Source organism: Lissotriton helveticus, chromosome 5_1 (assembly GCF_964261635.1).
Source record: "Lissotriton helveticus chromosome 5_1, aLisHel1.1, whole genome shotgun sequence".
Classification (NCBI taxonomy): Eukaryota; Metazoa; Chordata; class Amphibia; order Caudata; family Salamandridae; genus Lissotriton; species Lissotriton helveticus.
Window position 1 is genome coordinate 28,669,081 of NC_136065.1, and position 27,807 is coordinate 28,696,887.

Sequence of the window (27,807 nt, forward strand, 5' to 3'; positions counted from 1 at the left end):
TTTTAAAATAAGGGGCAACCCAGTAACCCTGGTATCTGGGCAGGACAACTAATAAAGGCATAATTGGTCCTTATGGCAGAAGTGTAGCCCTTGACTTCTATGGCAATAGGTATAGAAAAACCCTCACTAATAAGGCTTTTTAATGTAGTGTATAATTTTATTGTTATTTCATAATGAAAATGTCTCGTTATTAACAAGAATTCAATTTCTCAAATCAATCTTATAACAAGGTGCTCCTAAAATATGATGGCGCAGTGATAGTGATAAGGTGACTGAATAGTGCCCAAGTGCAATACATGATGCAAGTATTTACATGTGACGGATAAGGACATTCAGGATGTTAAAGCAAACACTTCCATTTGGAGTCTTGATATGCTATATCAATTTAAAAACAGCCCACTGTAATAGTTGCCTGTTGATATTTCGACCTCAATAACAATTATTTAGAAGAGGGTCTTCTTCAAGATGCAAAATATATATATAGAGAAAGGACACCAGTAGACTGTAGCAGAGGATCCCACAATCAAGGATGTGCACATCAACATTTCAGGGATAGGATAATCGTGGTTTGCATAGAACTAGCACGTAGCTAGGGTAGTGTTACCAGCACTGGTTGTAGTTTGTGTGGGTTCGGTAGAAATTTTAAAAGGTGATCCGAAGTGGTATCACAAGAGTGTCATTGTTGTCCAGCAAGTAAATAGATTTTACGCGCCAACAGATTGTTCCTTTAGTGAGGGTAGTCTCAGTTTACAAACACTGTCTTCTATGACTCGAGCAATGTTGTGATGTTCGCCTCTCATTTATCGAGGATTTATCGTGGAGCGCGCTGGCTGGGGCTTACTACTTTGCGTGAAAATGAACTGTAAGGCCCTCTTCATGGCTGAAATCCAGCTTAGCCCTCAAAGGTTACCTGTGGGTGCTGCAGCCCCACCCACCCCCTAGTTACAACCCCCCGAATTATATTGGAAATAGGCACATGACCCCCGTTTAGATGGAACTGGCAGACTTAGCTTGTGTGTAAATAAAGCTCTGAAGCTAGATATGCTTGGATTTCACTGACTCTTCATTCAGAAGTTATGGAAACTAGGAATGGGGTCTTAAGAAAAAGGGCTCATTTATTTGGCTGAATAATTATTCGAGCACAGTTCAGAATGCACATCACTCTATCTTATTTTTTTGATTTCAAAAGATTTTATTAGAAAGAAATTTTTTACAATCACAGTACAGAGTAAAACAAAACGAAGGCAATACTGGTCTTGTTGTTGCGTCGGACATAACTGATGATAAATACTGGCTATGCTGAGACGCTTGAGTGATGCTTATACATAATCGACTTATATCCTTGGCAGCATTTTAGCGTTCCTGTGCGTTGCCTTCGTAAGCCGGAAGAGACAGTGTATAGAGGTAAGTAGGAGAGAAGGGAGGAAAAGGAGAGAGGAAGAGGGAAAACGGACACGAGTTTAGTTAGTGGTTGGTGGCTTTGACTTCAGAGCATAGAGACGGGCGGCACCGGGGGGGGGGGGTCAGAGGGGGCAGGGATGGCTGTGTGGTGTGTTCACTGCAGTTTTTGCGAGTCAAGGTATTTGTCCAGGGAATGCCACATCTGGTTGTCTGGGCCGTCTTGGGAAGTGCGTTTTTGTGTTATGTTGTCTGCTCCCCTTAGGAAGGTGACCCAGTTGAACCAGACTTTGAAAGTTGTGGAAAATTAGTACATTTTGGTGAACATTATCTGCGCCATCTTGCCTCTTCCCCTGATGCCACACTTTTGTCGTGCGCGCCCGCCATTTTGTTAGATGCCCCGATCAGAACGGACCCTTTTGCATGCCGCTGGCCCCTGACATAGCCCTTCGCCTTCACTAAGCCTGCACGCTATCCACCCCCTGCTTGCACCTGCCTTGAGTCATAAACCCCTCTTCGGCGCTGCTCTGCCCCAGGCCCTCATCCTGTTCCCAGCGCGACACCTCCCTGCTTTCCTTTCATGATCTCCGGCCCTTAGATGCAAAACCCTTTTTTCCCCGTGTACCCGTTTTGTCTTCCCCGTTCCCAAGCCGACACCCAGCTCTGCCGATACCATCCTTGCCCCTCCCCGTACAATAGAAAGCTTCCCCCATCAAAGAATCCCCGGGTTGATCAAAGCCCCCACCCCATGAGATCCGATCAAACCCCCCACATTCCGTGAATCGGCGGATTATCCAGCTGCGCGATGCTCATCACCTGTTGTGACTAGGGTGGGGACTTCAACTGTAAATGTGTGTGGGAACGGGCCCAAAGGGGAGTTCCGAGAATGTCTTTTCCGTACATCAAAGCTTTCACATGTATGTGTAATCTACAATAAAATCATAAATGCGTGTATAAGAGGCCAGGCCTCAGGAATACAGTTAGAGCACCTCAGAACGATACCTTCTGTCCGTTTCGTTGTGTTCTCCTCCGGAGAGAATAAAAAAACCTTGTTTCCTGCTTTCCAGTCTCCAGCGCCTGCCTCTTCATTGATTTAAATAACTAGAGGGTCACAGAGGCAATACTGCCGGGCAAATATCGATTGTCCCCGACCCGATTGAACTTTTTACAATTGGCGTCCCAAGCGTGGGGCCCATCAGCGACTCGTGGATCCAGTGGGAGAGGTCCCGACGACAGAGTGAACGACTGCAACGATCGGGAGAGCTCTTGCCCAATAGACCCTCGTCTGGCAGCCGATCATCCGAACTTCACTAGTTCCGAACAGACCTCTCTCGAGTGATCTACGGTCCTGACTGGGAACCATCAGGAGTGCTGTGAGAAATACGAGAAAAAGAGGACGATCGGGCGCTGGATTCGGAAGACAAGAAACTGTCCATGCGGTCCGGGTAAGGTCGTGTTACCACGACAAGTTGCGAAAAATTTGCTTGATTGTTTGTTTGTTCAAAAATACTAGTATTGCTCTGTTTATTTTTATTTGGAGATTCACTGTCTGCAAACGGAGAGACAACAGGCTCTCTCTCTCTTTGCAAGCAGTGGAGGATAGGTAGGGTAGCAGCCGTGCTTGTTCTTTTTCTCCCCCACTCAATAATTGCTTGAAACTGAACTGTTGTTCGCAAACTATTGTTTCCTGGAGATTCCCTGTCTGCAAGTAGGGAAGAGACCACCCTTTTTGCAGATAGTGAAAAGGGTAGGTAACGCAGATCTTTGCGGACCTACTCATTCTCCCCATTGTTATTTATTGGTCGTTTGGTTTTATATATTTTTTTTGATCCATGAGGTATTCACTACCTGCAAACAACGTAGAATAGAAATATTCTGTCTAGTCTTTGCACCTAGTGATAAGATAGGCAGTGCTGACTTTTTAGTCCCTCGTTACGAGCCGTCATGTCTGTCTTCTCCCCACTGATAAATAGCCTGTTTAGTCCGGACCGCGTATTAGAGGTGGACCATATAGCTCCATTAGAAGGCACCCCTAATAAGGACATGTTCATAAACTATGGGTTAGTCACCATAGCTTATAATAAATTATGGCACAGGTATACCGAAGAGAGTCAAGACAAACAGTGGCCACTGGCAGGATCCTTTGACCTTGATAAAATAGAAACGTTAGAAATAGCCCTTCGAAATAATAAAACAACGCCAATTATGCTCGACAGTCTCGGTATGTGGCGCAGAGAGGCTACGAAACGACAGAGAAAAGACGAGGACAAACCAAGTAGAGAAATATACCGACAGGACAACCCCAGGACACCGCTACCCACAACTTATCCCCCGACACTATGCAAAGGACGACCAGACTTAGGGTCAGACCAATGCGCTTTTTGTAGGTATGTCGGACACTGGAAAGCCCAATGCCCGACTCTACTGAGCGTGAGTAAAGGCAAAGGGCCGACAAGAACGACAGACCAACAGTACGAGAAAAAGCGCGAGACAAAGAAGAACCCGACTTACATAGACAGACCAGACAGAACCACCACGTTTGATTATGCCCGATGGCACAGATTTCGCCAGGAAAATCTCAGCGGCATGCTCAAGTTCTCCTAGGTCGGGCAATGTCAAGACGGGAACCCAGCCTCGTTTCAAATTCACAGACAGAAAGAGATAATTATGACCAATAACTGTTTTATATTTGTCTTGGGTCTTTGTATGTCGTACTTGTACTGTCCCCCGTCTGAGTTTGTGTGTATGTAATGTACAAATCTGCGTCATCCCTCTACACGTGTTTCCGTGTTACTCGACCTCTGTTAGCAGAAACTTAGCATAAAAGCAACCTGGAAAGAAAGAAATGGTAAAACAAAATCCGTAGACCATTAATGAACTTGAACTTTTAATTTAACACAACAAAACAAGGAATAATAACGGTAAACTGTAGAAAATGAAAGTCAAACAGAACATTCGCCCCCCCCCCATTCTGGAACCTTCCAAAGTAGGGAAGGGTTACGGCTACGCCCAACCAACGGCAACCCATATAAGGCGAGCCCCGCCGCCAACTCTTGGTCAGGAAATCTTAACGTATGGGGGAGCCGGAGGAGAGGCAGGAGCCCGCAGCCTGGGCATTTGTAGGTAGTCCCGCCACATGTCTCCTTGGCCGGCCGCAACGGGCCGGGAAAGACTAAGGTAGTCCCGCCACATGTCCAAGAGGAGAACGAGGCACCTCTTCCTTTTCTCTTCCGTCACAGCCGCAGCAGTCCTGGACGGCGGGATGTCCTGCACGTACCTCCACAACAATTTGTCCAAATGGGGCTGGGAGGGAGAGGCGACGCGGACGAGCCTCTCCCACCTCCACCGGTAGGAGGTTTCCCAGCCCCCAGCCCGACGCCGAACACCCCCAGTCAGGCGATGGTGCCCATACTTCCACAGCACCGAACACACCATGGTGGCACCCCAGTACTTGCGCAGCACCGAACGTACAATGGTGGCACCCCAGTATTTGCGCAGCACCGAACGTACAATGGTGGCACTTGGGGAACACCGGATGTGGAGAGGCCTTCATGCGGGGCGATGAAAAGGAGCGGCATGGAGTGCACCGGGAGAAGGAGACGATGTGAACGAGTCTCCCTCGCCCCCCCAGGTGGGGGCATCACAGCTGCACCCCAGCTGAACGTCCCGCTCTCACAAAACAGGGACCTCTTCCTTTCACTCCGAAGGGTCTCTTCCACTCTTGCAAACTCGACGAGAGTGGCCCCTGTAGGGCCTCAAAATGGCGTCTGGGTCCGCTGGAAGGTGGGCCCCGGCCGCTAGAGTAACTTTGGCCAGCCATATAACTCGAACATTTGTCCCATGGAGCACGAGCCCCCATCTCCGACAGCGTCTCCGCAGCCTTGAAGATCATACAAAGGTCCCCGGCGGAACCTTCGGCCTTTGCAGGTTTCCGGTAAGGGACGGCTGCCTTGATCGCCAACGAAACAAACATGACATTGCCACACCTTCTGTTAGCGTGAATTCTAGAACTGCCGAAAAGGACTCTGGTCCAAACTGCCAGTAATGGAAACATTTCCCCTGATGCTGCTTCCGGACTGAGCCGGCCCCGCCCAAAATGACGCCGGTATCAATCGGAACTTACGAACACCTCGTGGTGTTCCTTCGCACTAATATAAACTTGATGTTCTGAGATTTTTCTTGTGATCCTTTGTACACTTGGCTAGAAAAGACAAAGAGAACTCACTCGACGAATAGTGTGAAAAGATCCCCGTTACAAATGTTGATTACGAATGTACAATGTATTATATTTTTATAACTGATGTAAACCCCATTTACGACGCACACGTACGGTATGCATATAGGAAATCTGATTACAACTGTTATGATTATGCTTCTAAATTATGAAAATATATGCCCCCGAACCCCCAGCCAATTAATAGACGTTTTAGTCTCTTACAAATGAATGAGTAAAACTTTCCGATGTTTTTATTGCTGCAAACGACACCCCCCCACTGTACGCACTTTAGCCATTGCCACGACCGGCCAAATACGACCGCACCCTCATAATCCATATGCTGAAATGATTTTGCAAAATAAAGTCTTTGAAACTATGGACGGGTACTGCATGCTTTATTTTAAAAAAATATGGGATGGGTGGGAAAGTTCTTTTCTGTGCACCCTACTCTGCTCTCTCTTTAAGGTTAAAAGAAGATGGTTGCCCAGCCCTGGAGGACGGATCGGATCGACAGCACGACACTCCGCCTTCAAAGTACACGACTGACTCATGAACTCTCGCGTAGAGGAAGACCTTGACTTCCAAGGATGGGTAAAACGAACGGTGTAAATGAGGGAATGAAAAAGGAGGGAGAAATAAAATAATGTAAATATTATAAAGTACCACGTTCCAAAGTATCAGGGGCCCAAGAACCGAAGAACCTTAGAACGCCACAGCGTTGAAAGAGGTTTAAGGACCCTGATAGTGAGATACATCCTTTTGACTAGATACCTCGCACTAGGCACCTCTGGTTTCCTTTTTACGTTTCCCCGCACACGACCTATATGAACACACTACCCCCCCCCGACTCCAGAAACCACATCCCCAGGGACCCTGCCCCGAGGAGGAAAGACGAGTAAGAGGTAAGTAAAGGACTTATGAATCCATGTATTTGAATGCGCGCGAATGCTGTCTCCCCCACACCCCCCCCCCCCTTTTTTCCTCCTTCTGCAGGTTACATCAGAGATTACAGCCGAGGTGTGGCGAAGATCTGAAGCCTTGCCACGTCTAATACACGAAGCGGACTAGCGCCGCAAGGTGGTGTCTAAGCACGCCTGCAGACTACTCACGTATCGAACAGACCCGGAAAATTAGCACAACTTGATAGAAAGTGATCACCCTTAAACCAGACCGGACGAATGAACCCATGTCACGTATGATGTGAAACTATGAGGGAATGTGTGTGTGTGTGACTGAGGCGTTGGCCCAACTGGTCGAAGGACCGAGAATGCGAGAAAGTGCGACAACATGGTACCTCCTTTCTTCTTTCCTTTTTCTCGAGGCACGTCCCCTCTACCCTGTCTAATGCTCAAACTGCATGATTACAAGATTCTAACGCAGACTCGTGAATGCCCTTTACTGTGTAATGCACTAAATAGCCTTTCTTGAATACACTGCCACCCTCTCTGTTGCACGTGTACTATTTAGCCTGCCGTTGCACTCTCTCTGTCTCTCCCTCTCTCTCTCTCTCTCTCTCTCTCTCTCTCTCTCTCTCTCTCTCTCTCTATTTCTGCACTCCCACTCTTCCGAGTGGTTAGCCCCGAAATTGGCAGATTGCCACCCCTAGCACACCACCTAATTGGCTTCAAATACCGTCAGTATTTGCACAAAAACTTGTCTTTAATACAATCACCCTGAGGCCGCGTCATTACCTCTCCTTTTCCGCTAGAAGTCAATGAGCCATGGTTGGGCCATAAGGGAAAGGACAGGTAAGACGACAGAGGTTCCCTAATCTGACCCGAAATAAAGGAACTACATGTCAACGGCTCCTATAGTATAAAACAAGGACCTCAGAATGCGCGACCCTCCCCTCCCCGAATTGTCGCAATACCCAAACCGGAAAAATGACCACCCCCGTTACCTCCCCTGTATATGTCCCTGGTTGTTTCCCATAAAACCCCTGTCCTTCCTAATTAAGTAATCGGGCTGTAAAAGGTTACGTAGGACCCAGAATGATGTTTTACAAGGTTAACAGACTAGTTCAAGGTAAAGAAATCATCGAAATGAACCCCGCAGTAGTTGCAAAACAGGATGCACCGATAGAAAGGAAATGTTTAGCCATGTTCGTCTCTCAGCAAAATACCTGTGTAGTACCATGTTGACGACTCACTGCACCCTTTTGTAAATGTAAAACTCTAGAGAACGGCATATCTTCGCCAGATTTGTCTCACAAGGGTGGGTTACCATCAGATGAACTGCCATGCCTGTAATAAATAATTATGAAGGAAAGTCATAGTAAATCCAACAGAACCCGTCGCCAGTCATTCATATGCCAGTTGTGACCACTAAAATAACGGGCATTTTTCATTCTTTGCCTGGAGCTGGGAGAGAAATAGACTTTTTGATTATCTTCATCTGCAAATTTTCTAAAGACTGTCTTTTCAAACTTGTTTAAGGGTACCGCTGTTGGAGGAGAAAAGGACCGGATGTGGGAGCACGAGGCCTGACTGCAGACTAAGGAACACCTGCGACATTAGCCGAGGCGAGACCACGACAGAAAAGAGCGGCAGGACGAGGCACTGTTTTTGACAACATGAGAAGAAAGGGTTGACCTGATGCCCCTGCTCGATGTCCAGTACTTGTCGACAAGTCCCCGCTCTCTGAATTCGGTCACATGCTCGCCTATTTGAAGTCTCTCGTTCTCCTAGTTTGTTTCTAATTTGGCCTTGCTCCATCCCCCTTTTCCTCTGACCTACCCTATGGACTGTTTTGTACTCTCTTCTTCCATCTGAACTTTCTGACAATCACCTCAAAGGACACAGGGCGAAAAGGACCTTTTCGACCGGAGACGCGAGGAAAGGGTCGTGCCCTGCAACGCAGAACTTAGAACAGAGCTGGACTTGTAGCTCCACCGCCGGTGCTCAACAGCGCCAACGAAAGACCACAAAGAACAATGAAACTTCGAACATTTGACATCCTCAACCACCGTTTTGCTACGCCTCATTTCTCTCCCAGCCGCCATTGTACTGATTATGCTCCAATTCCAATCTGATATATGTAATGACCTATACAGAATCGTTTTTTGCATTCCTATGACTTTCCTGCTGAACATGTTTATCAAAGTTTATCAAATAGGCCCGCCTCCTGAAAACTAGAAATGTTAAAATGTATTATTTACAACTCTTTTCATCTAGGGTTCCCACCGTTTTCTTTCTCATGCTCACCACAGTAGAACCGAATAGAAAATGAACCAGCAAGATGTCTTGAATATGTTAAAGGGAGGACTGTGGAAAATTAGTACATTTTGGTGAACATTATCTGCGCCATCTTGCCTCTTCCCCTGATGCCACACTTTTGTCGTGCGCGCCCGCCATTTTGTTAGATGCCCCGATCAGAACGGACCCTTTTGCATGCCGCTGGCCCCTGACATAGCCCTTCGCCTTCACTAAGCCTGCACGCTATCCACCCCCTGCTTGCACCTGCCTTGAGTCATAAACCCCTCTTCGGCGCTGCTCTGCCCCAGGCCCTCATCCTGTTCCCAGCGCGACACCTCCCTGCTTTCCTTTCATGATCTCCGGCCCTTAGATGCAAAACCCTTTTTTCCCCGTGTACCCGTTTTGTCTTCCCCGTTCCCAAGCCGACACCCAGCTCTGCCGATACCATCCTTGCCCCTCCCCGTACAATAGAAAGCTTCCCCCATCAAAGAATCCCCGGGTTGATCAAAGCCCCCACCCCATGAGATCCGATCAAACCCCCCACATTCCGTGAATCGGCGGATTATCCAGCTGCGCGATGCTCATCACCTGTTGTGACTAGGGTGGGGACTTCAACTGTAAATGTGTGTGGGAACGGGCCCAAAGGGGAGTTCCGAGAATGTCTTTTCCGTACATCAAAGCTTTCACATGTATGTGTAATCTACAATAAAATCATAAATGCGTGTATAAGAGGCCAGGCCTCAGGAATACAGTTAGAGCACCTCAGAACGATACCTTCTGTCCGTTTCGTTGTGTTCTCCTCCGGAGAGAATAAAAAAACCTTGTTTCCTGCTTTCCAGTCTCCAGCGCCTGCCTCTTCATTGATTTAAATAACTAGAGGGTACAGAGGCAATACTGCCGGGCAAATATCGATTGTCCCCGACCCGATTGAACTTTTTACAAAGTGGCTTTCCCTGTGTCCTTCCAGTTAGAAAGGATATTCTTAGTTGCCGCTGTGAGGAGTAGGTCGTTATTAGAGTGTATCTCTGGGGCCATGAAAGCGGTGGCTGTGTTGAGGATGTCTAGTTGTGGTGTGTACCCCATTACGTTATAGATGAAATCTCTTACCTTCCCCCAAAATGTCTTTACTTTAGGGCAGTGGATGATAATGTGTGCTAAGTCTCCCCTTTGTTTCTGGCAGTTCCAACATATATTGTTGTTTCTGAGCCTGACAGCCGCTAGGCGCGCCGGGGTCCAGTACGCTCTATGTAGGAGCCAGAATTTGGTTTGTGCTCCCATAGTGGTGACTTTGTTCCTGCTTGCTGATGACCTGAGGTGTCCCCTTTCTCTCTCGCTAAAATGACCGGCGTGCAGCATTTCCCAGTAATCTATGGTCTTCCTATTTAATCTTGTTGTCTTTGCGCTTAGGAGTTTATATAGGTGTGACGTTTGGTGCCCAATTTTGTTGAGGTTGGCCATGTATTGATGGATTGTTGGGATCTCCTTGCTCAGGCCTGCTTTAGTGATTGCTGCCTTTATTTTAACCCCTTCCACACTCATGACGAGCTGGGCTCGTCATGAAGTAGCCTCCTCGCACGCTCATGACGAGCCCAGCTCGTCATCTTGTGTGGGATTTCCGATTTCTCAGCACAGCAGGGGAATATGCTGAGCATCCATGGGGTTAAGAAAGTTATATAGTTCTATGTCAGGAAGGTCGTACACATGTTATAGGCTGGCAAAAGTGGTCGGGGAATCGTGTTCCTCTGGGTGGGATGGGGTAGAGATTCCCCGCTGAGACCATGAGGCTAAGGTAAGTATACTGTCTTTGTATTTTATTTTGGTGTTGAACCAAATGAATTCCCATTTTGTGTTCCTAATGCTCCTTTCCATTCTTATGTCTACATATAGGAGGGCGTTTTTGGTGTTCTTGAGAATTATGTTGCCCGCTTCTGGGTGTTTGTTTGCAGTGAGGAGAGCCGCTGGGTTAAGGCCACTTAACATTGCTCACTCTAGCTCCAGCCAAGCCGGTGTATAACCCTGGTCTGGCATAAGCCAGTATATGCCTTGTCTGGCTAGGCAGGCTGTCTGGAAAGTCTTAAATTTTGTGACGTCCAGCCCCCCTAGGTCTTTGCTCAGCATTCGTTTCAGGAGGCTTATCCTGGCTTTCTTACGTCTCCAGAGGAACTTATTTGTCATGATGTTTAACTTTTTGTGAAAGTCTTCCATGACTATTAGTGGGAGCATGCTCAGTAAGTAGTTAACCATGGGGGTTATAATCATTTTTATTGTTTCTACCCTGCCCCACCAGCTGACATACTTGGGGGACCATGTGTCTAGCCTCTCTTTTATCTTATTTATTATTGATTTTTCGTTGTGATCAAGTGTTGACTTGAGGTCCCTGTCGAAATAGATACCTAGGTATTTTAGGGCGCCTCTTTGCCAGTGTAGTCCTGAGACCCCAGCACGTCCTTAGTGGTGTGAACATTGAGTGGCTTACATTCGGACTTGCTTCTATTGAGCTTGTATCCGGAAACCTTTGCATATTCTTCGATGCTGTTCATTAGTGCTTCTATAGAGGGCTCTGGGTCCTCTGTCATGATGAGTACTTCATCTGCATATGCAGCTAGTTTGACCGTGTTGCCCTTGACCGGCATACCTTTTTATCCCGGCGTTGTTCCTGATCATGGTCAGCAAGGGTTCTAAGGTCAGTAGGAAAAGTGCCGGGGAAAGTGGGCAGCCTTGTCTGGTTCCCCTTTCCAGACAAAGGGGCTCTGATGTGCCCCCATTTACTACTACCCAGGCTTTAGGATCTTTGTATAGTGCCATCACCATTGTCCTATAGTTGTCACCGAGACCGAACTTTTGCATGCACTGGTCAAGGAAGGGCCATGAAACTCTATCAAAAGCCTTTTCTGCGTCCAGCGCGATCATACCCGCTGGTTTTGTGTTGGCAGAGGCGTGGTTTATTATGTTGCATAGGAGTCTGGTATTGTCTTGGGATAGCCTGTTTTTAAGGTAGCCCACCTGCGTCTTGTGGATGAGGCTTGGGAGCTGCGCGTTGAGTCTCCCTGCTAGTATTTCCGCGTGGATCTTGCAATCTACGTTAATTAGAGAGATAAGGCAGTTGTTTTGCAGGAAGTGTGTGTCTTTTCCTTATTTGGAGATCACTATTATGTTGGCCTCCACCATTGAATTTGTCATCTTCCCTTTTTTGATACAGTGTGTGAAATCCTCTTTCATTGTGTTCTTAATTAGGGGGAGGAAGCATTTGTAGAATTTTGCTGTGTAGCCGTCCGGGCCAGGTGCCTTGTTATCCTTTAGGGCAGCCACTGCCATGTCTATCGCTGCTCCTGTTATGTCTGGCGCTAGGGATGCACGTTGTGCCTCTGTTAGCTTGGGTAGGTTCAGCTTGTCCAGGAGAGCAGCTCCCCCATCCGAGTTAAGGTCTTTGTCTTCTTTGTACACCTCCTCATAGAAGTCTTTAAAGACCCTGAGGATCTCCTTATTGGCTGTTTGGGATGTCTTGTTAGAGTCTGTCATTGCCGCAATGGCGTGTTGCCTCTGCTTACTTTTAAGGTATGAGGCAAGGGCTTTACCTGCTTTATTCGCTGAACAGAGGTTTATGGCTTTGTATCTGTTTATCCAGGTGCCAACCCTCTCGCTTAATAGTTTATTAAGGTCGTATTTTTTCCTCGTTAGGGCCGCCAGTGTGTTTTTGTCGGCTAGATTGGCGCTATGGTGCATCTCCATGTCTTTGATCTGCCCCTCTAGTTCCAGTAGTGTTTTATTTCTATCCCTGTTCATTCTAGACTTGATGCTTATTATTTTGCCCATGATTGTGGCTTTCATGGCACCCCAGAGTACTCCTTTGTCTGTGCCTGGCTTGTCGTTGAATTCTAGGTCATCTTTAATGGCCTCCTCCATGGCAACTGCATTCGCTGGGTACCTAATGATGTCGCTGTTGAATCTCCATCTATGGCTTATTTGTTCGTTATGGGGTCCGCTAAGTGTTAGGCTGATGAGGGAGTGATCTGACACTGCTCTCGGCGCGATCTCTGTATGCTCTATGAGGTGAGTGCGTGTGGCTGAGATAAGGATGTAGTCTATTCTGCTGTACGAGTTATGAGGGTGAGAGTAAAAAGTGTAGTCTCTAGCGTCTGGGTGTTGGAGTCTCCATGGGTCTTCGAGGTGGAGCTTGGCGCACAGATTCTTAAGGGTGTGTTGTCCCTGAGTTTGGTGGCTGGCTCTTTGTGGGTGTCTATCTATGGCTTGATCCAGAACCTGATTGAGATCTCCGGCTACTATCAGGAGCTCGTCCTGGGGGAGATTGCTGAGTTTTTTCTCTGCCTCTCTCTAGAAGGACTCGTCCTCTGTGTTAGGGCCGTAAATATTGGCGATATGTACTGTTTCCTCCCCATGTTTGAGACTAGTTATTAGCAATCTCCCATCCTCATCTGCATAATACTCGTGTAGGGTTAGTCTAGCTTTCTTGATTATTAGTTTATTACACCTCTCTTTTTGTGCACAGCTGGCGAGCAGAGGGTTAGGCCTATCCAATTCGCCTTCAGACGTTGTGCGTCCTCTTCAGATAGTTTCGTTTCCTGAAGCACGCACACATCACTTTTAAGTTTTGTTAAGTAGTCGATTACTTTCCTTCTTTTGATCGGGTGGTTGAACCCTTTAACGTTAAGTGAGATTACTTTTAGATCTGAGAGTAGCTGGGAATGCTTATGTTGTATCATGGTTTGTGATTATTGTCGCTCTTTTTTGGTGTTCTCCTTGGGGAATAGGCCCCCCTGCAGTTGTATCCGCCCCGCCCTCCGATGGTGCATCCTAATGTTACCAGATGGGCTGCTCCGATAGTCTTGCTGACCGAGTATGCATATCCGTTAAGAAGGTGAAAGTTAGAGAAAGAAAGAAATAGATGTGTATAATCTGTACTGAGACACCCTCCTGCCTCCCCTGCCCCCCGCCCTCCCTCCCCCTCTCCCCCCGCGTTTTGAAATATGGGTGTGCACCAGCAAAGTTCCCTCCCCCATCCCTCCCCCGAGGTATTCGAAGTGAGCAGATCTAAGTGGCAGACAAGGGTTAGATTACCCTGCATACCCTCCTCCCCCTCATAAATCTCGGCCTCAGGCGCTTGCATAATGATCACTAGTAAAGGATATACTTGTGGTCCACATACGAAAAAGTCTCAACATTGTTGCAGTTTCCCCTGTCCCTGGGTGGGTGAGGTAGAGTGGCCTACCCTGAGGTAGAGTCGGTGCAATAAGGTAGTGTTAGGTCCCACCCCGGGACTGAGGTGTCTCACTTTTCCGGGTAGCAGTCCAAAGTTTGAGGTAAAGCTGTGGTAGGGCGGTTACTTGAGGTACGATTGTTGTTTCCCATGGTTGACCTTTCCTTGTGTCCGCATTAGTGACCTGGGCTGGAGTGGCCCTGTGTTGTCCAGCGAAGCTCTTCTCTTTGCCGTACCCGAGGGTTGGGCTTCCATATCCTCTGGAGGAGGACCGCGGAGGTGTCTTCTTAGTTCGTCCGGATCATTGAAGACAAGGGTACGCCCTTTGTCCATGATTCTCAGTTTTGCCGGGCCTGCGAAGCTAAAAGTGATGCTGTCCTTCCTCATTCTTTCTCTCAGTGCCAGGAAGCCTTTCCTCGTGTCCACGGTTTAACGTAGGAAGTCTTGTGTGATTATTATTTTGTTGTCCTTCCATTTTAAGGTCTGATTTTTCCTTGCAACTGTAAAGATAGCCTCTGTTTGCTGCGACCTTAGGGGTTTGCATATGATTGGGTGCGGGCCCCGACCATTTTGGAGTTTCATCACAGGTACTTGATATGCTTTGTCCAGCTCAAATTGTCTGTCGAACTTGAGCCCCGTAATTTGTGGGATAAGCTCTTCTAGGAGGGCTGAGCAGGATCCTGACTGTCCTCTTCGCCTTCCGAAATTCCAAGCAGCCTTATGTTCCCTCTTCTGGTGCGGTCGTCTTGCTCAGCCAGCTGCTTCTGGAGGATATTGGTGGCTTTGGAGACTGAAAGCAGTGCCTTGTTTGGCTGTGTGTTGACATCCTCGATGTCGCTGATTCGCATTTCTACAGTGTCCATCCTGCTGTTTGTTTAGTGTTGATCCGCCCTTCTAGCTGCTAGCTCTAGCTGCATGTTATCGATTGTTTGGTGGAATTTGCAACTTCGTTCCCTTCGTGGACTTTCCTGAGGATCATGTCCAGAGTTATATTGTTTCTCAGCTTTAGGGGTGAGTCTGGAGGGTTGTTTTTATATTTCTTGACTTCGCTGGCACCTTTGTCTTCTTGGTTTGCCATTTCGCTGAAACCCCTTCTGGCTAGGTAACTTTCTAGCCTACCGCCTTTCCGCTGTGCTACTACTGCTGAGCTGGGCTGTTCTCCTACCGAGCCTGGTAGGCTCTTCCTTGTGTGTTGGCGGTCGAGTCTGTATCTGCTTGGTTCCCGGATGGACCTTGTTCTGGTTTTTGCACCCGCCAGCTCCGCCTTTGGGTGCTGGCAAGAGGCCCTGGTGTGCTGCCTTGTATCGTTCCCTTCGGGGCCTGCCTTGCGATGTATTGTATAAAACTGTGTGGTCCTGCTGTGGGCTGGGCCTGCTGTTCGATAATTGTCGCTGCGAGGTCTGGCCTGGCTTGGGTCTATGTCTGCTGTGGGAGGTTTGCCTGGACAGATGTGCGCTGTGTCATTTGCTTATGACTTTCTCTGCCCCTTCCCCAGGTCTTGACTGGCCTTTGGGTTGATTAGGTTTGATTTCTCAATCGCACGGTGTGTCCAAAATGGCCGCTCCCTTAACCAGGGCTTTCTGTTTTGTTTCGTGTCTCATCGGGGCTTCCCAGACGGTCTTGCTGTTCACTGTTTGTGGTCTCCCCTTGTCTGACCTTCTCGTGCCCTGGGCGATCTTGCGGCGTGCTATCTCCGCTGCCGTGTGCTTTATCGCTAGGTTGGGCTGCGTACTCATTTCTCCGGTGCCTGGTGTCCCCAAAATACTGCCCCCTTCTGTGTTATGGTGCTTCACTTCCGATTTCGTGTGGGGGGTTAGGCCAGTTGGGTTGCTGGCTTCGCACTCCCCGTGAGTGTGCCTCCATAGCCGGGTGTTTCCCCCTCCCTGTAGCATGTCCGGTTTCGCTCCCTTCTCGCTTCAGCTCGGCCACACCTGGTTGCTTGGCTGCTTGGCTGCATGGCTGTTTGGCTGCTGGATGGTAGCTAGTCGCAACAGGGGGCTGTTGTGCATTCCGCTGCTTGTACGCCGCTCGTCTGTGCCGGACCGTCAGCCCTCCTGCCTGTGCTTGTAGCTGACTAGGGCCTCTGCATTAGCGTGTGTTACAGCCAAAAGGTCTGCTGCCTGTGTTCGCTTTCAGTTTCGTTTCCTCGCAAACTTGTTCTAACCCCTCTGGCGCTTGCCGTTACTGCCTACTGCCTTCGCTTGCACTTACTTGGCTGGTTTGGGCGGCGGCACCGGGGTGTTGGGGGTCTGAGTGCGGAGTGTCTCTGCTGCAGTTCTCCCTCTCCCGCCTGGTCTCCTTTGCCCGCGGACTCAGCTTCGGTGCGGCACCATCTTCTTGCTCCCCTTATGTCTCGCTCGGTCCAGTGTTGTGGTGTCTTTTCTTGCGTTGCAGTTTTCCTCAGCTGTTCCTTCGCTTGCCTGTTTGTGCCCCCAATATTCTGACGGCTTTGTGTGTGGGTTTCAGGTCTCACAGTTGATCGTTTCGCTCATTTATTCGCGTTTTTTTCCTCGGGTTGGTGGAAGTAACGGACTCAGGCGCCTGTCCTCATTGCTGTCCAAGCCTCGCCTCATCACTCTATCTTCAGTCAGAAGTTATGGAAACTAGGAATGGGGTCTTATGAAAAAGGGCTCATTTATTTGGCTGAATAATTATTCGAGCACAGTTCAGAATGCACATCACTGTATCCTTGACTGTTCCGTCTAAGACTGCATCTGATACCCTATTCCAGGGAGGGGTCTTAATTGCTTCAGATTGCAAAAGATAATTCTTCTCCTTTATTCTTTCTGATTCCTAAACAGTCGTCTTAGTCAGGGATAGTAGAAAACAAGAGCAAGTATAAGAAGAAGCAGTATCCCTGGAAATCAAATGCGAAGCAAAGGAATTCTGGGACTGCAGCAGTTAGTGCAAGGCCCCACCCACAGGGGTGGTCATACCCTTGATATTATTTTTTCACCTGATGGGTCAATCCAAGTAAAAGAGATCTTAGTTTGTAATGGACCGACCTAGCATTATTAGCCTTCCTCCTCAATATAAAAGAACCTCACACTCCAAAGACGGCCTCAGCCATGACAAGGAAAGGTAGGGCCTGGCTTAAACTCACTAGGCGAACATATGGGCAGGTACTAAGCGAACATATGGACAGGTACTATCCGCACATATGGGCAGGTACTAGCCGCACATATGTGCAGGTACTAGGCAAATATATGGACAGGTTTTCAGCCTTTCTAATTCCTTTAACTCTAGGAACACAGTAGAGAACAATTGCTCTGCCCTCGAGTAGGATTTCTTAGCAACACTAGATAAAGAAATACCCCTCACTAATCTAAAAACGCCTCGCCGACCCTCTGCCCCATAATATGGCACATCTTTTAAAGAGTTAAAACAAGTCTGTAAAAAACTTGAAAGGCAGTGGCGAAGGTCTTATTCAGAAGAGGATAAAAAATGTTTAAAGAACTCTCTGAATGAATATAAAACAGTTGTATGCAAAGTAAAGGCCGACTACTATGCCGCTGCTATCATGGCCATTCCTAATAGAGCATAGAAGATCACTATCCTTTAGTGGACTTGCATTTCCACTGCGCAGCACCGTCTGGTGACTGCTGCTGGCCCCATCTGCTGCTGACCCAGAAGTCATGAATTCAAGGCCCTTCTCCACCCGCAGGCTCCTACCTGTGCCAAAACCCCGGTGGTCCACTGGTAAAGCGTCACCGCTCTGCTGCTTGACTGCTCTTCTGTCTTTATTTCCGCTTTCTCTCTCTCTCTTTCTGCGTTTCTCTCTCTTTTTATTTTTGCATCTGCCTTTGGCTTGTTTTCTTTCCTTTTCCTTTTACTCCTATTTTTTCTCTCTCTCTTTGCCTCTGCCATCCTCCAGTGTCCTTTCCAGCTCCTGGGTTTTCCCACCTTCCAGCTGTCCAGCCCACCCGCAACAAGACTTAATGGTGGCACGGTGAAAGTGCGGTACACTATCTTTTAGTGGACTTGCTCCTTCCACAGTGCAGCACCGTCTGGTAGCTGCTGCTGTCCCCATCTGCTGCTGCTGACCCAAAGGTCAAGAGTTTGAGGCCCTCCTCCAACCACAGGCACCTGCCTGTGCCTCGTCCATGATGGTCCAGTGGTAGAGCATCACCGCTCTGCTTGACTGCCCATCTGGCTCTCTTTTGGCTTTTTCTGTCTCTCTTTCTGCGTTTCTCTCTCTCTTTTTATTTCTGCTTCCCTTTACCTTTTCCTCCTGCTTTTTCTCCCTCGTCACCCCTGCCACTGCGATCCCCCATGGCCAGACACCTCTCCAGTGTTCATTTCCACCTCCCAGCTGTCCAGCCCCCACAGTACTACTTAATGGCAGACACGGCTTGCCAAAGGCAACCCTGTCTGCGCCCGTCTACACCTGGACCGCACCCAGCGCCAGGGACCCTGCTTCTTAGACATTGCACCACTATGACGCCAGCACCCTCCTCGCCCTCAACCCTGGACGCCACACTGCCTGTCATCTTGCATTACTGAAGAAGGCCCATGGACCCTTTGCCTGCCGGAACTGCAACCACTCCTTCACCCACATCAACACGCCAGGTCCTCTCGTTGTCCAGCCGACCAACAGCGCACCGGTCCGGCTCAACTGCATCCTCCTCAACATGTGACCCTCCACAAACATGCCACCGAAATTTGGGACCTACTCAATGCCACCTCTCCTGACATTGCTTTCTTCACAGAAACCTGTACTAACCCCTGCTCTGGACTGGACATTGCCATCCCCGACGGTTACAAAATCATCCGCAAATACTGACCCGACCGCTCAGAAGGAGGCATCACCATCATCCACAAGAGGACACTCCGACTGACCACGCACTCTAATGACCCAACGACGACCATGGAACACCTCCACTTCCAGATCTGGACCAACCCTAATGCCTCCTGTCGCTGCACCCTAATCTGCAGGCCCCCCGGCCTGACCACCCTTCACCTACAACATCATAGACCTCATTGCACACCAGTCTCTCGCATCCACTGTCTAAATCTTACTCAGAGACCTCAATGACCACATGGACAACCCCAGTGACCAGAACACCACCTGCCTTCTGGAGAACCTCACCAACATTGGACTCGACCAGCTAGTTACTGCACCAACCCACACAGCTGGACACACACTCATCCCCATCCTCTTCGCCAGCGGGAACATCAGCTACAGCCACACCACCAAAATCTCCTGGACCGACCACCACTGCGTTCATCTCGCCCTCGTCACATCCAATGTACATCACCACCCTCATCGCCCCCCATCGCAGCTGGATCAAGGCCACCGAAGAACTACTCGTCAAATCCCTCAGCACAACCACTCCACCTACACCAATGGGTTCCAACACCACATCACATGACCTCCACTGATGGATCTCCAACTGCGCCGATCACCCTGGCACCCCTCAAGAAAAGACCATGCAAGCAACCTTCCAAGAAAGCCAGCTCCACGAGTCCAGGAGCACCTGTAGATGACTTGAGAATAGATGGATGAACAATAAAACCCCAGAAACTCATGCAGCCTTCAAATCTGCTGTCAACGTACACCACCTCCTCCTCAAAACCACAAAGAAAATGGCCCTTCAAGACAGAATCAATGCCAGCACACACAACAGCAAAAAACTCTTCGCCATCATTAAGGAGTTTGCCAGGCCTAACAGCGAGACCACAGACGTTCCTCCCTCCCAAGACCTCGCGACAAACTCAGCACCTTCTTGCACCACAAGATCAGGAAGATCCACAACAGCTTGGACACCCTAGACCCGGCACCATAGAAAACAACCACACTGCACCCCAACAGACCGTACTCTGCTGGAGCCTGCTCACAACAGACTCAAGACCATGAAGAGCATCAACTCAGGAGCCCTGACGAATCCTTCCCCATACCACATCTTTCACAGAGAAGACGCCACCATGGCCCCCCAGCTTTGCCACACCATCAACTGCTCCATCGAAACCGTCACCTTCCCCAACGACTGGAAACACGCCAATATCAACCTCCTGCTGAAGAAGCCGTCCTTTTACCTGAAGGATGTCATGAACTTCAGACCCATTTCCCTCCTTCCTTTCCCAACCAAGGTCATCAAGAAGGCTATCATTGGTCAACTCTCCAAGTTCATCAAAGTGAATCACCTTCTGGACACCTTCCAATCCGGCTTCCGAAGCAACCACTGCACAGAGACCACAATCCTCGCCGCCACCGATAACATCCGTTCCTTCCTTGACCGGGGCGAGACCAAAGCCCTCATCCTACTAGACTTCTTGGCCGCCTTTGACACTGTCTCCCAATGCACCTTACCCACAAGACTCCATAACACCGACATCAATGACAAGGCACTGGACTGGATCCACTCCTTCCTCACCGGCCAGACTCAGCGAGTTAGACTACCACTGTCTAACTCAGAACACAGAGAGATCAGCTGTGGAGTGTCCCAGGATTCCTCCGTGAGCCCCTCCCTCTTCAACATCTACATGGCCCTCTTATGGCCAGTGTAAAAAGCTACGGACTCAACATCGTCTCCTACGCCGACGACACCCAGCTGATCCTCTCTCACCAATGAACCCACAACCGCCAGAACCAACTTCCACAGTGGAATGAAGGCTGTTGCTACCTGGATAAAAGACAGCTACCTTATGCTCAACTTGGACAAGACGAAGTACTCATCCTGAGACCAACTCCTTCAGGCTGGGATGACTCCTGGCGGCCAGACGCTCTGGGATTCCCCGCCACCCAGACGGGCCAGGCACGCAACCTCAGCATCATACTGGACTCATTGCCCACAATGAACTACCACATCAACGCAGTTTCCTCAGCCTGATTCCACACACAGTGCATGCTTTTAAAGACATTTAGATGGATCCCCACAGAATCCAGAAAGACTGTCACCCATGCACTCACCACCAGCAGACTTGACTACGGCAACGTACTCTACGTCGGCGTCACCCAGAAACAACTCAAGAAACTACAGAACATTCAAAATGCCGCAGCCAGATTGGTCCTCGACATCCCCGCCACAGCCACATCACTCAACACCTTTGACAACTCCACTGGCTCCCAGTCAACAAGAGAAACAAGTTTCTCACTCATGCCTACAAAGCTCTACAGATAAAGGACCAGCATACCTGAACCACTGCCTCGGATTCCACCCTCCTGCCAGACAAGTCTGCTCCGCCCAACGCGCCCTAGTCTCCATCCCAGGATCCACAGGACCAGAACCGGAGGAAGCTCGTTCTCCTACCTCGCCACCAAGACCTGGAACACCCTGCCCCTCCACCTCAGGCAATCTGCATCACTGACCCAATTCAAGAAGGACTTCCAGACCTGGCTCTTAGAATGATCCTGCACCCAGTGCGACCAGCGCCTTAAGGGCCCTTACGGGTGAGTAGCCATGCTATACAAGCCTCTGACTGACTAATTGATTGATTTGACATTTTACATGATCTGCCTAACTCCTAGTGTAAAAAACTGGAAATAACATCTTCACAAGATCTCTGTGATAATCTTGCAGACTTCTTTGAGAAGATCAGCAAGATTTTGAAGGATATTGGAGGAATCACACCCAGATGAAAGTACAGTATCAGTTACACCTATTCCTTCTAATGTTGACGTTACTGCACCACATGACATCAAAACATACAATGGGCCTAATCATGAAGGTAATCTTTCTCACAGGTTTGAAATCTTCGGCCCAATATCTGAGGAGGGTATCCAGGCCATTGCTATATCCACTTCATCGGGATCACCTCTTGATCCCCCTACCCTATAGGGTATGGAAAGAAATGACAGAGGAACTGATCCCCCCCTACGTTGCAGATATGCAATCAATCTTTGGAGTCGGGGACTGTTCCACCAAAGTGGCAGAGGGCCATAGTCAAACTCCTGCTGAAAAAAATCTACAACGGAATTACATGTCGATATCTCTCTTTCCTAGTAAAAATTGTCTGGTGCTTTGTCAGTAGGAAGTTGTCTCACTATTTGGAAGAACACTGTCTTTTAGAGGAGAAACAGCTTGGTTTTAGGCCAGGGTATGGGACTGGTTGACCCTTTTACTTGCCCTGGACGAAATCCAGTTGAAGGTGGACAGCTGCCAATACTGCTCGATCTGTCGGCCACCTTTGATAGGTCAACCACTAAACCCGCCTGAATAGACTAGCCACTTTTGGAGGTGGTGGGACCGTATTGAAGTGGATAAGCTCCTATCTTTCATATAGGTGCCAGGTTGGTTGCCCTACCCCCTTATCGTTCTGCTTTCAAAACTATCCAACATAGAGTTCCACAGGGTTTGGCACTCATTCTATCCTCTTTAATATTTATACGAGGCCTCTCATCACCCTTATCAAAGCCCATATCAGGCTAGTTAACAGTGCTGACCACACGCAGTCACGCTGTCAATCAATAATAAAATACAAGATGTCGTTGACTCCTTCGATAACCTTGTGACAGACATTGTTAACTGGTTGAATACAAATTCCCTCAATTTTAATGGGGGAAAACTGAATTCTTATGCTGTTCTGCAAACAATGTTCCCATGACACTCTCCTCTAATGTGTGGCCACTCCCAACTGAGCAATAGCTGCTTCTTCCTGACACGGTCCGCAACCTTGGGGTTACTTTTGATGTAAAACTATCCCTGGAGAACCATGTAATTAAAGTATCAGGGACCTGCTTTGTGCTTCTGTGTAGTCTTAGGAAGGTTTTCCCTCTGCTGCCAGCTCAAGCTAAATTTCAATTAGTGTGCAGCCTGGCTGTATGATGAATTCATGCATGCTTTTACAACGCATGCCTTTACAATGCTGGCAATACAACAAACGTGTAGTTACTACATGTTCCATTACAACGCAAGTTGTTACAACGACTTGCCTTAAGGAAGTGCTGGACTTTGGAATAGTATATTTTACTATTCCAACTCCAGTCTGTGCAACAGTAGGGAAGGTGTTGGATTTAAAATACAACAATACATTCCCTAAAGCAAGTCGTTGTAACAACTTGTGTTTTAATGGAACGCGTGGTAACTATGAGCTCATTGTCGTGCCTGCGTTGTAACTGCACTGCGTAGTTCTGTCTGCATTGTAAACGCTTTTTCCCATGCAGCGTTATTCTGAGTAGGCTCAATTACTGTAACTCGTTGTTACTCGGCGCACCGGAATATCTTATCAATAGACTTTATAGAGTCCAAGTGTTGTGTATCGTCTTTAAGGCCCTTCAGGGCATGGACCCTGTGCCCTTACAAAGGAGCCTAAATAGATATACTCCAGAGAGATGCCTTAGTAGGTAAATGGCCATAAATGCACCGAGCTGGTTAAGTTCACAGGGTTTCCACCAGTGACCCTTGCTGGCTCTGCTGGTTGAAGCATTTGACCTGGTGCCTTGTCCAGGTCATAGAGACCTATTTTGGATGGGGCGACTGTCACGTGAGTACCCTGTCCTGGACCACCATGGACAGTTAAATACAACAATAACCATGACATTAGGTCGTTTTTTTGTTTTTCAAAAATAAGCTCCCACTTTGGGAGTTTTTTTTAAAAATAAAAAAGTTGTCGAACGCGAGCAAAACACATGATTCAGATTGATCATTGAGTTGCGCCGCCACGCAAGGGGGCGCAAGAGTGACACAACTACTAAATCAGATATATCAAGTCACGCAAGGCCACCTTGCGTAACCCTGCCTGGCTTGATGAATCTAGAGTAACGGAGCGCGGCACAAATTGCTGTGTTGCGTTACTCTGCCCCAGAGAGGCGTTCCCGCGCATCCACCCATGGATTTTGGTGCATTCAGAGATTTACCAACACTGATGGACCTGGGAATAGGTCAAAATGCTTCGCCTCCCAGGTGAAGCGTAACGAGGAGAAATATCTTTATTTCTCCTCGTTTTTTTTCTATGTGTGCTGCATTCAACAGCACCCATTGAAAGAGGGAAATGACTCTAAGGATTGTTTTTGTGCAGAAAGGTGTCCACTTAAGCACCACTTTTGTGATGGAGGATACAGTTCACCAAACTCTAAATATGGCCCTAAGTCATTAAACATCGGTTAGGGTTATGATTAGCATTAGGGTCAAAATATGGGTCCCACAATTAAATTAAATTAATTTAAACATGTAAAATAATTTTTACATGAATTTAATAGCTTAAAATCAAGATGGGGGTGCAAATTGCTTTGTGGAGGAGATTTCTAGAGATACAACATAGCTTTAGCATTAGGTTCAGGTATTAAAAATAAATTTTAAAAGCATTTAAATAAGTAAAAACATGTAATAACATTAAACGAGGGGCAGTGTTAATTACATTTAGCTATAGGGTTTGGATAAGTCAGAAATATTTCAATATTAGATATTCGATGAAAAGTAATCTTAAAAAGGCAAGACCTGTGTGAGTAGTAAATAGAGGACGCTATGGCAAGGTAATTGATAAAATAATGCTGCCCACACCTTGATGAGGAGGTGGCAGGTGATAAAAGAACAAGGAGATGACTGAAGGAGAGGGAATGGTATGTATTGTGTACTCTTAAGAGGAGCAACATTCTCTTTTGTGTCCCCTGATATGAATTTATCATGTAGTAAGTTTGTCTTGAATGAATGTGGTTGTGTCTCTTCTGTGGAGCATTGAGAAGCCTTCATGGTCCTCAAAACCTCCAAAGAGTCTACAGACCTCTCTTCTCTCTCATTGCAGAAGATGTGTTACGCTAATCTGAAGGTGATGAAACCAGCAGCGGTCCAGCAGGTGACTGACTCCAGCATCCAGTACGCAGACGTGGTGACTCTGCTGAATGGGGAGCCGCTGCCCACCGCCCCTGGGAAGGACCCTGGGAAGCAGAAGAGAGCTGCCCCGCGGGCCGTGGAGGCTCAAGACCCCCTCTATGCCTCGGTACAAACAGACCGGTACAAAACACAGTTCGAGGACCTGGACTATGCCAATAACAACTGATGGGTCTTTGAGTGACTACCAGGGGGTACGATTGAGTACTAGGGCTTACAGTGAGTCAGTGGTAGCGGCATCTCAGTTGAGGGGGAACATCTAGCATACTTTGGTTAGGGTTTGCAGATTGGTGTGGGTTTGATGTTGGTCATGAGGGAAGAGGTTCACACCAACATGGAGGATCTTAAACTCGCAGACTCTTCTCCTGACCAGTAATGGTACAGATCCAGGTACTGAGTCACAACTGCGTTGAAGTAAGCAAGAAGGTTCTGCGACAGGCAGCATGCTTTTTTCCTCCTCACCTAATTCCTTTTTTTGATTCGTCTTAGGATCTGTTTCTTCTCCCTAAAATCATATATCAAATTATGTAATAAGAAAAGACTGGTCCAGGAGGTGCCACTAAAAAGTTTGATGTCATTTATTGCCTTTCCATCTACCGTTTGTGGTGTTGAATATTATTTCCTGTGACTTCTTAGTCACTCAATGGGATGGTGTGATGTCACAGACTGGAATTCATCACTTTATGACATAATATTCACTCAATGGATGACATGATGTCATACAAAGAGATTAATTAGTATATGACATCACAACCAGCCAAGTAAGATGCCAAAGCCAGGGAATAGTCAATGGAAGACATCACTGCTAGTCAATGAGAAGGTGTGGTGATATATAGGGAATAATCAATATATGATATCACAGCCACTCAATGGGGGGGCGTGATGTCATTGACAGGGATTATTTAATGGGATCGTGTGATCTCACAGGCCGGGAATAGTCAATGTAGAACATCACAATAAAACAATGAGATGGCGTGTTATCATAAAAAGCAATAATCAATGTATGACATCACAGTCTGTCAGTGAGATGGTGTGATGTCAGACACGGATTAGTGAATATATGACATCACAGTATGCAAGTGAGGTGTGATGTCATAGATATGGAATAATCACTGTATGCCATCACAGTCAGTCAAAGGGATGGGGTTATGTCAGACAGATAACTGATCATTACCACTTTGTATGAGAAGCAGGCAAAATACATTTGGGATGCTATAAAGAGTGAATGGTCAATGCATGACATCACCAGCAGTTATAGGAAAGTTATGATGTAATATCCAGTAAATAGAGAATGCATAACATCACACACAGTTAAAGGGATGAAAAACTGCTATTGAGATGATGAGATACCAGTGAAAACAAAATGAAAGAACATTTATCATTTCCAAACATATTAAACTCAAACACATTAAAGTAGTTATGAATTGTAGGATCCTACTTTAGATTTCACAGGTTTTGTGGTTGAAATCTTCTTGTGAGCAGCACTGTGCTTTAAGTGCCTATTTCTGAGCTTCTAACAAAACAGGGTCTGGCTCTAATCAGCAAGGCTGAGCCATTAATCAAAATACAACAATGAACCTTGCCGGTACTGATCCTTATTCAAAGATGCAAATCAGCAAGTTAACAACAACCAAATTATCGTCAACCTCCTCAAATATTATTCAAAAATATATTTTTATTTTTCATTTTTCAAAAATCCTTTTGTATTTTACATAGTATCATGAATCAATGATTTTTGACATTATACAAGACTAATACTTTTGTTAGTCAGCTATTGATTCAGTCTAGATGCGAAATTGGCTCATTTCGCTAAATAGTGTTTGGTCCTGAAGAGAACCCCCAGCTTACAACTTACGGGGCTCAAAACGCGTCGACCTTTTTTTGTTGTGATTATCGAAACAACCCCCTTCTTTGTGATTATAAAACAAGTGTGATCATTGATAAGATGTCTTTTCTGCATGTTTAAGAGAATTATGAAATGCATGTCCATAAATTGGCATAGTGCAGAAACGTTTCCGTTGAAGCATTCACACTGTTGTTCTTATTTTATCAAGTTTGATTAATCAATGTAAAAAAATTGTGAAAAAGACCATTCAGTGTATATGTTCTTTGTTTTATGTTGCGTATGTGAGTAAGTCGTCTTTGAATGTTGTTCATTTTTGAAGTACTTATTTGGAGTTATTAAATTTGTGGTAAATCGTTTTGTTGGTCTTGTGATATAACGTCAAAAATCGTTGATTCATGATACTATGTAAAATACAAAAGGATTTTTGAAAAATGAAAAATTAAATTATATTTTTGAATAATATCTGAGGAGGTTGACAATAATTCGATTGTTGTTACCTTGGCGATCTGCATCTTTGAATAAGGATCAGTACAGGCAAAGTTTATTGTTGTATTGTTTTTTTAAATATTTTATTTCTGAGCTTCAGCGTAAACAAAACAATGAATATGGATGATTATCCTGCACAGATGCATTCTGGAAAGAAAAAGATATGTAAATTAAGCAGGGGTCGTAGTGGCGTCTCTGGGAGGAATCCACAAATTGACCCTTTAATGCGAGGAGCCTTACAGGACTCACCTTACCTCACCTGAAGGCTGATGAGAGGTTTGAGAACAGGGATGGGATCTCATTATAAGGACTTACCTTCCCTCACCTGGAGACTGATGGAAGCTAGAGATCAGGGCTGGGATGTCATTATAAGGACTCACCTTCCCTCACCTGACTGATGGAAGGCTTGAGAACAGGGCTGGGATCTCATTATAAGGACTCACCTTCCCTCACCTGGAGGCTGATGAGAGGCTTGTGATAAAGTCCGGCCCAGTAGGGTTGCACTGTAAGGTCTGCCGTCATCCTGCGTGGAGGATGTAATGAAGTCACACTGTCAGTGCTCACATCCCCTTCCCTACACCCTGACTAGAGAATCGAGAACTTGTCCACTGTTGCAGGGTCTTACTGTAAATACTTGTCCTGAAATAAAACAAAAATCTTTGGACACAAGTGTTTGACTCTCCTCT

The 27,807-nt window shown here is 47.1% G+C and overlaps 1 protein-coding gene across 1 annotated transcript in view; it reads left to right on the forward strand.

Moving 5' to 3' along the window:
• LOC144754101 (signaling threshold-regulating transmembrane adapter 1-like) overlaps positions 1-27,785 on the forward strand; it is a 91,877-nt gene extending 64,092 nt beyond the window's left edge. The window contains exon 7 of the mRNA XM_078641669.1: positions 24,704-27,785. Coding sequence (XP_078497795.1) covers positions 24,704-24,958 — 255 coding nt within the window. The 3' untranslated portion in view covers positions 24,959-27,785. The remainder of the gene's footprint in view (positions 1-24,703) is intronic.
• The last annotated feature ends 22 nt before the right edge of the window (positions 27,786-27,807 follow it).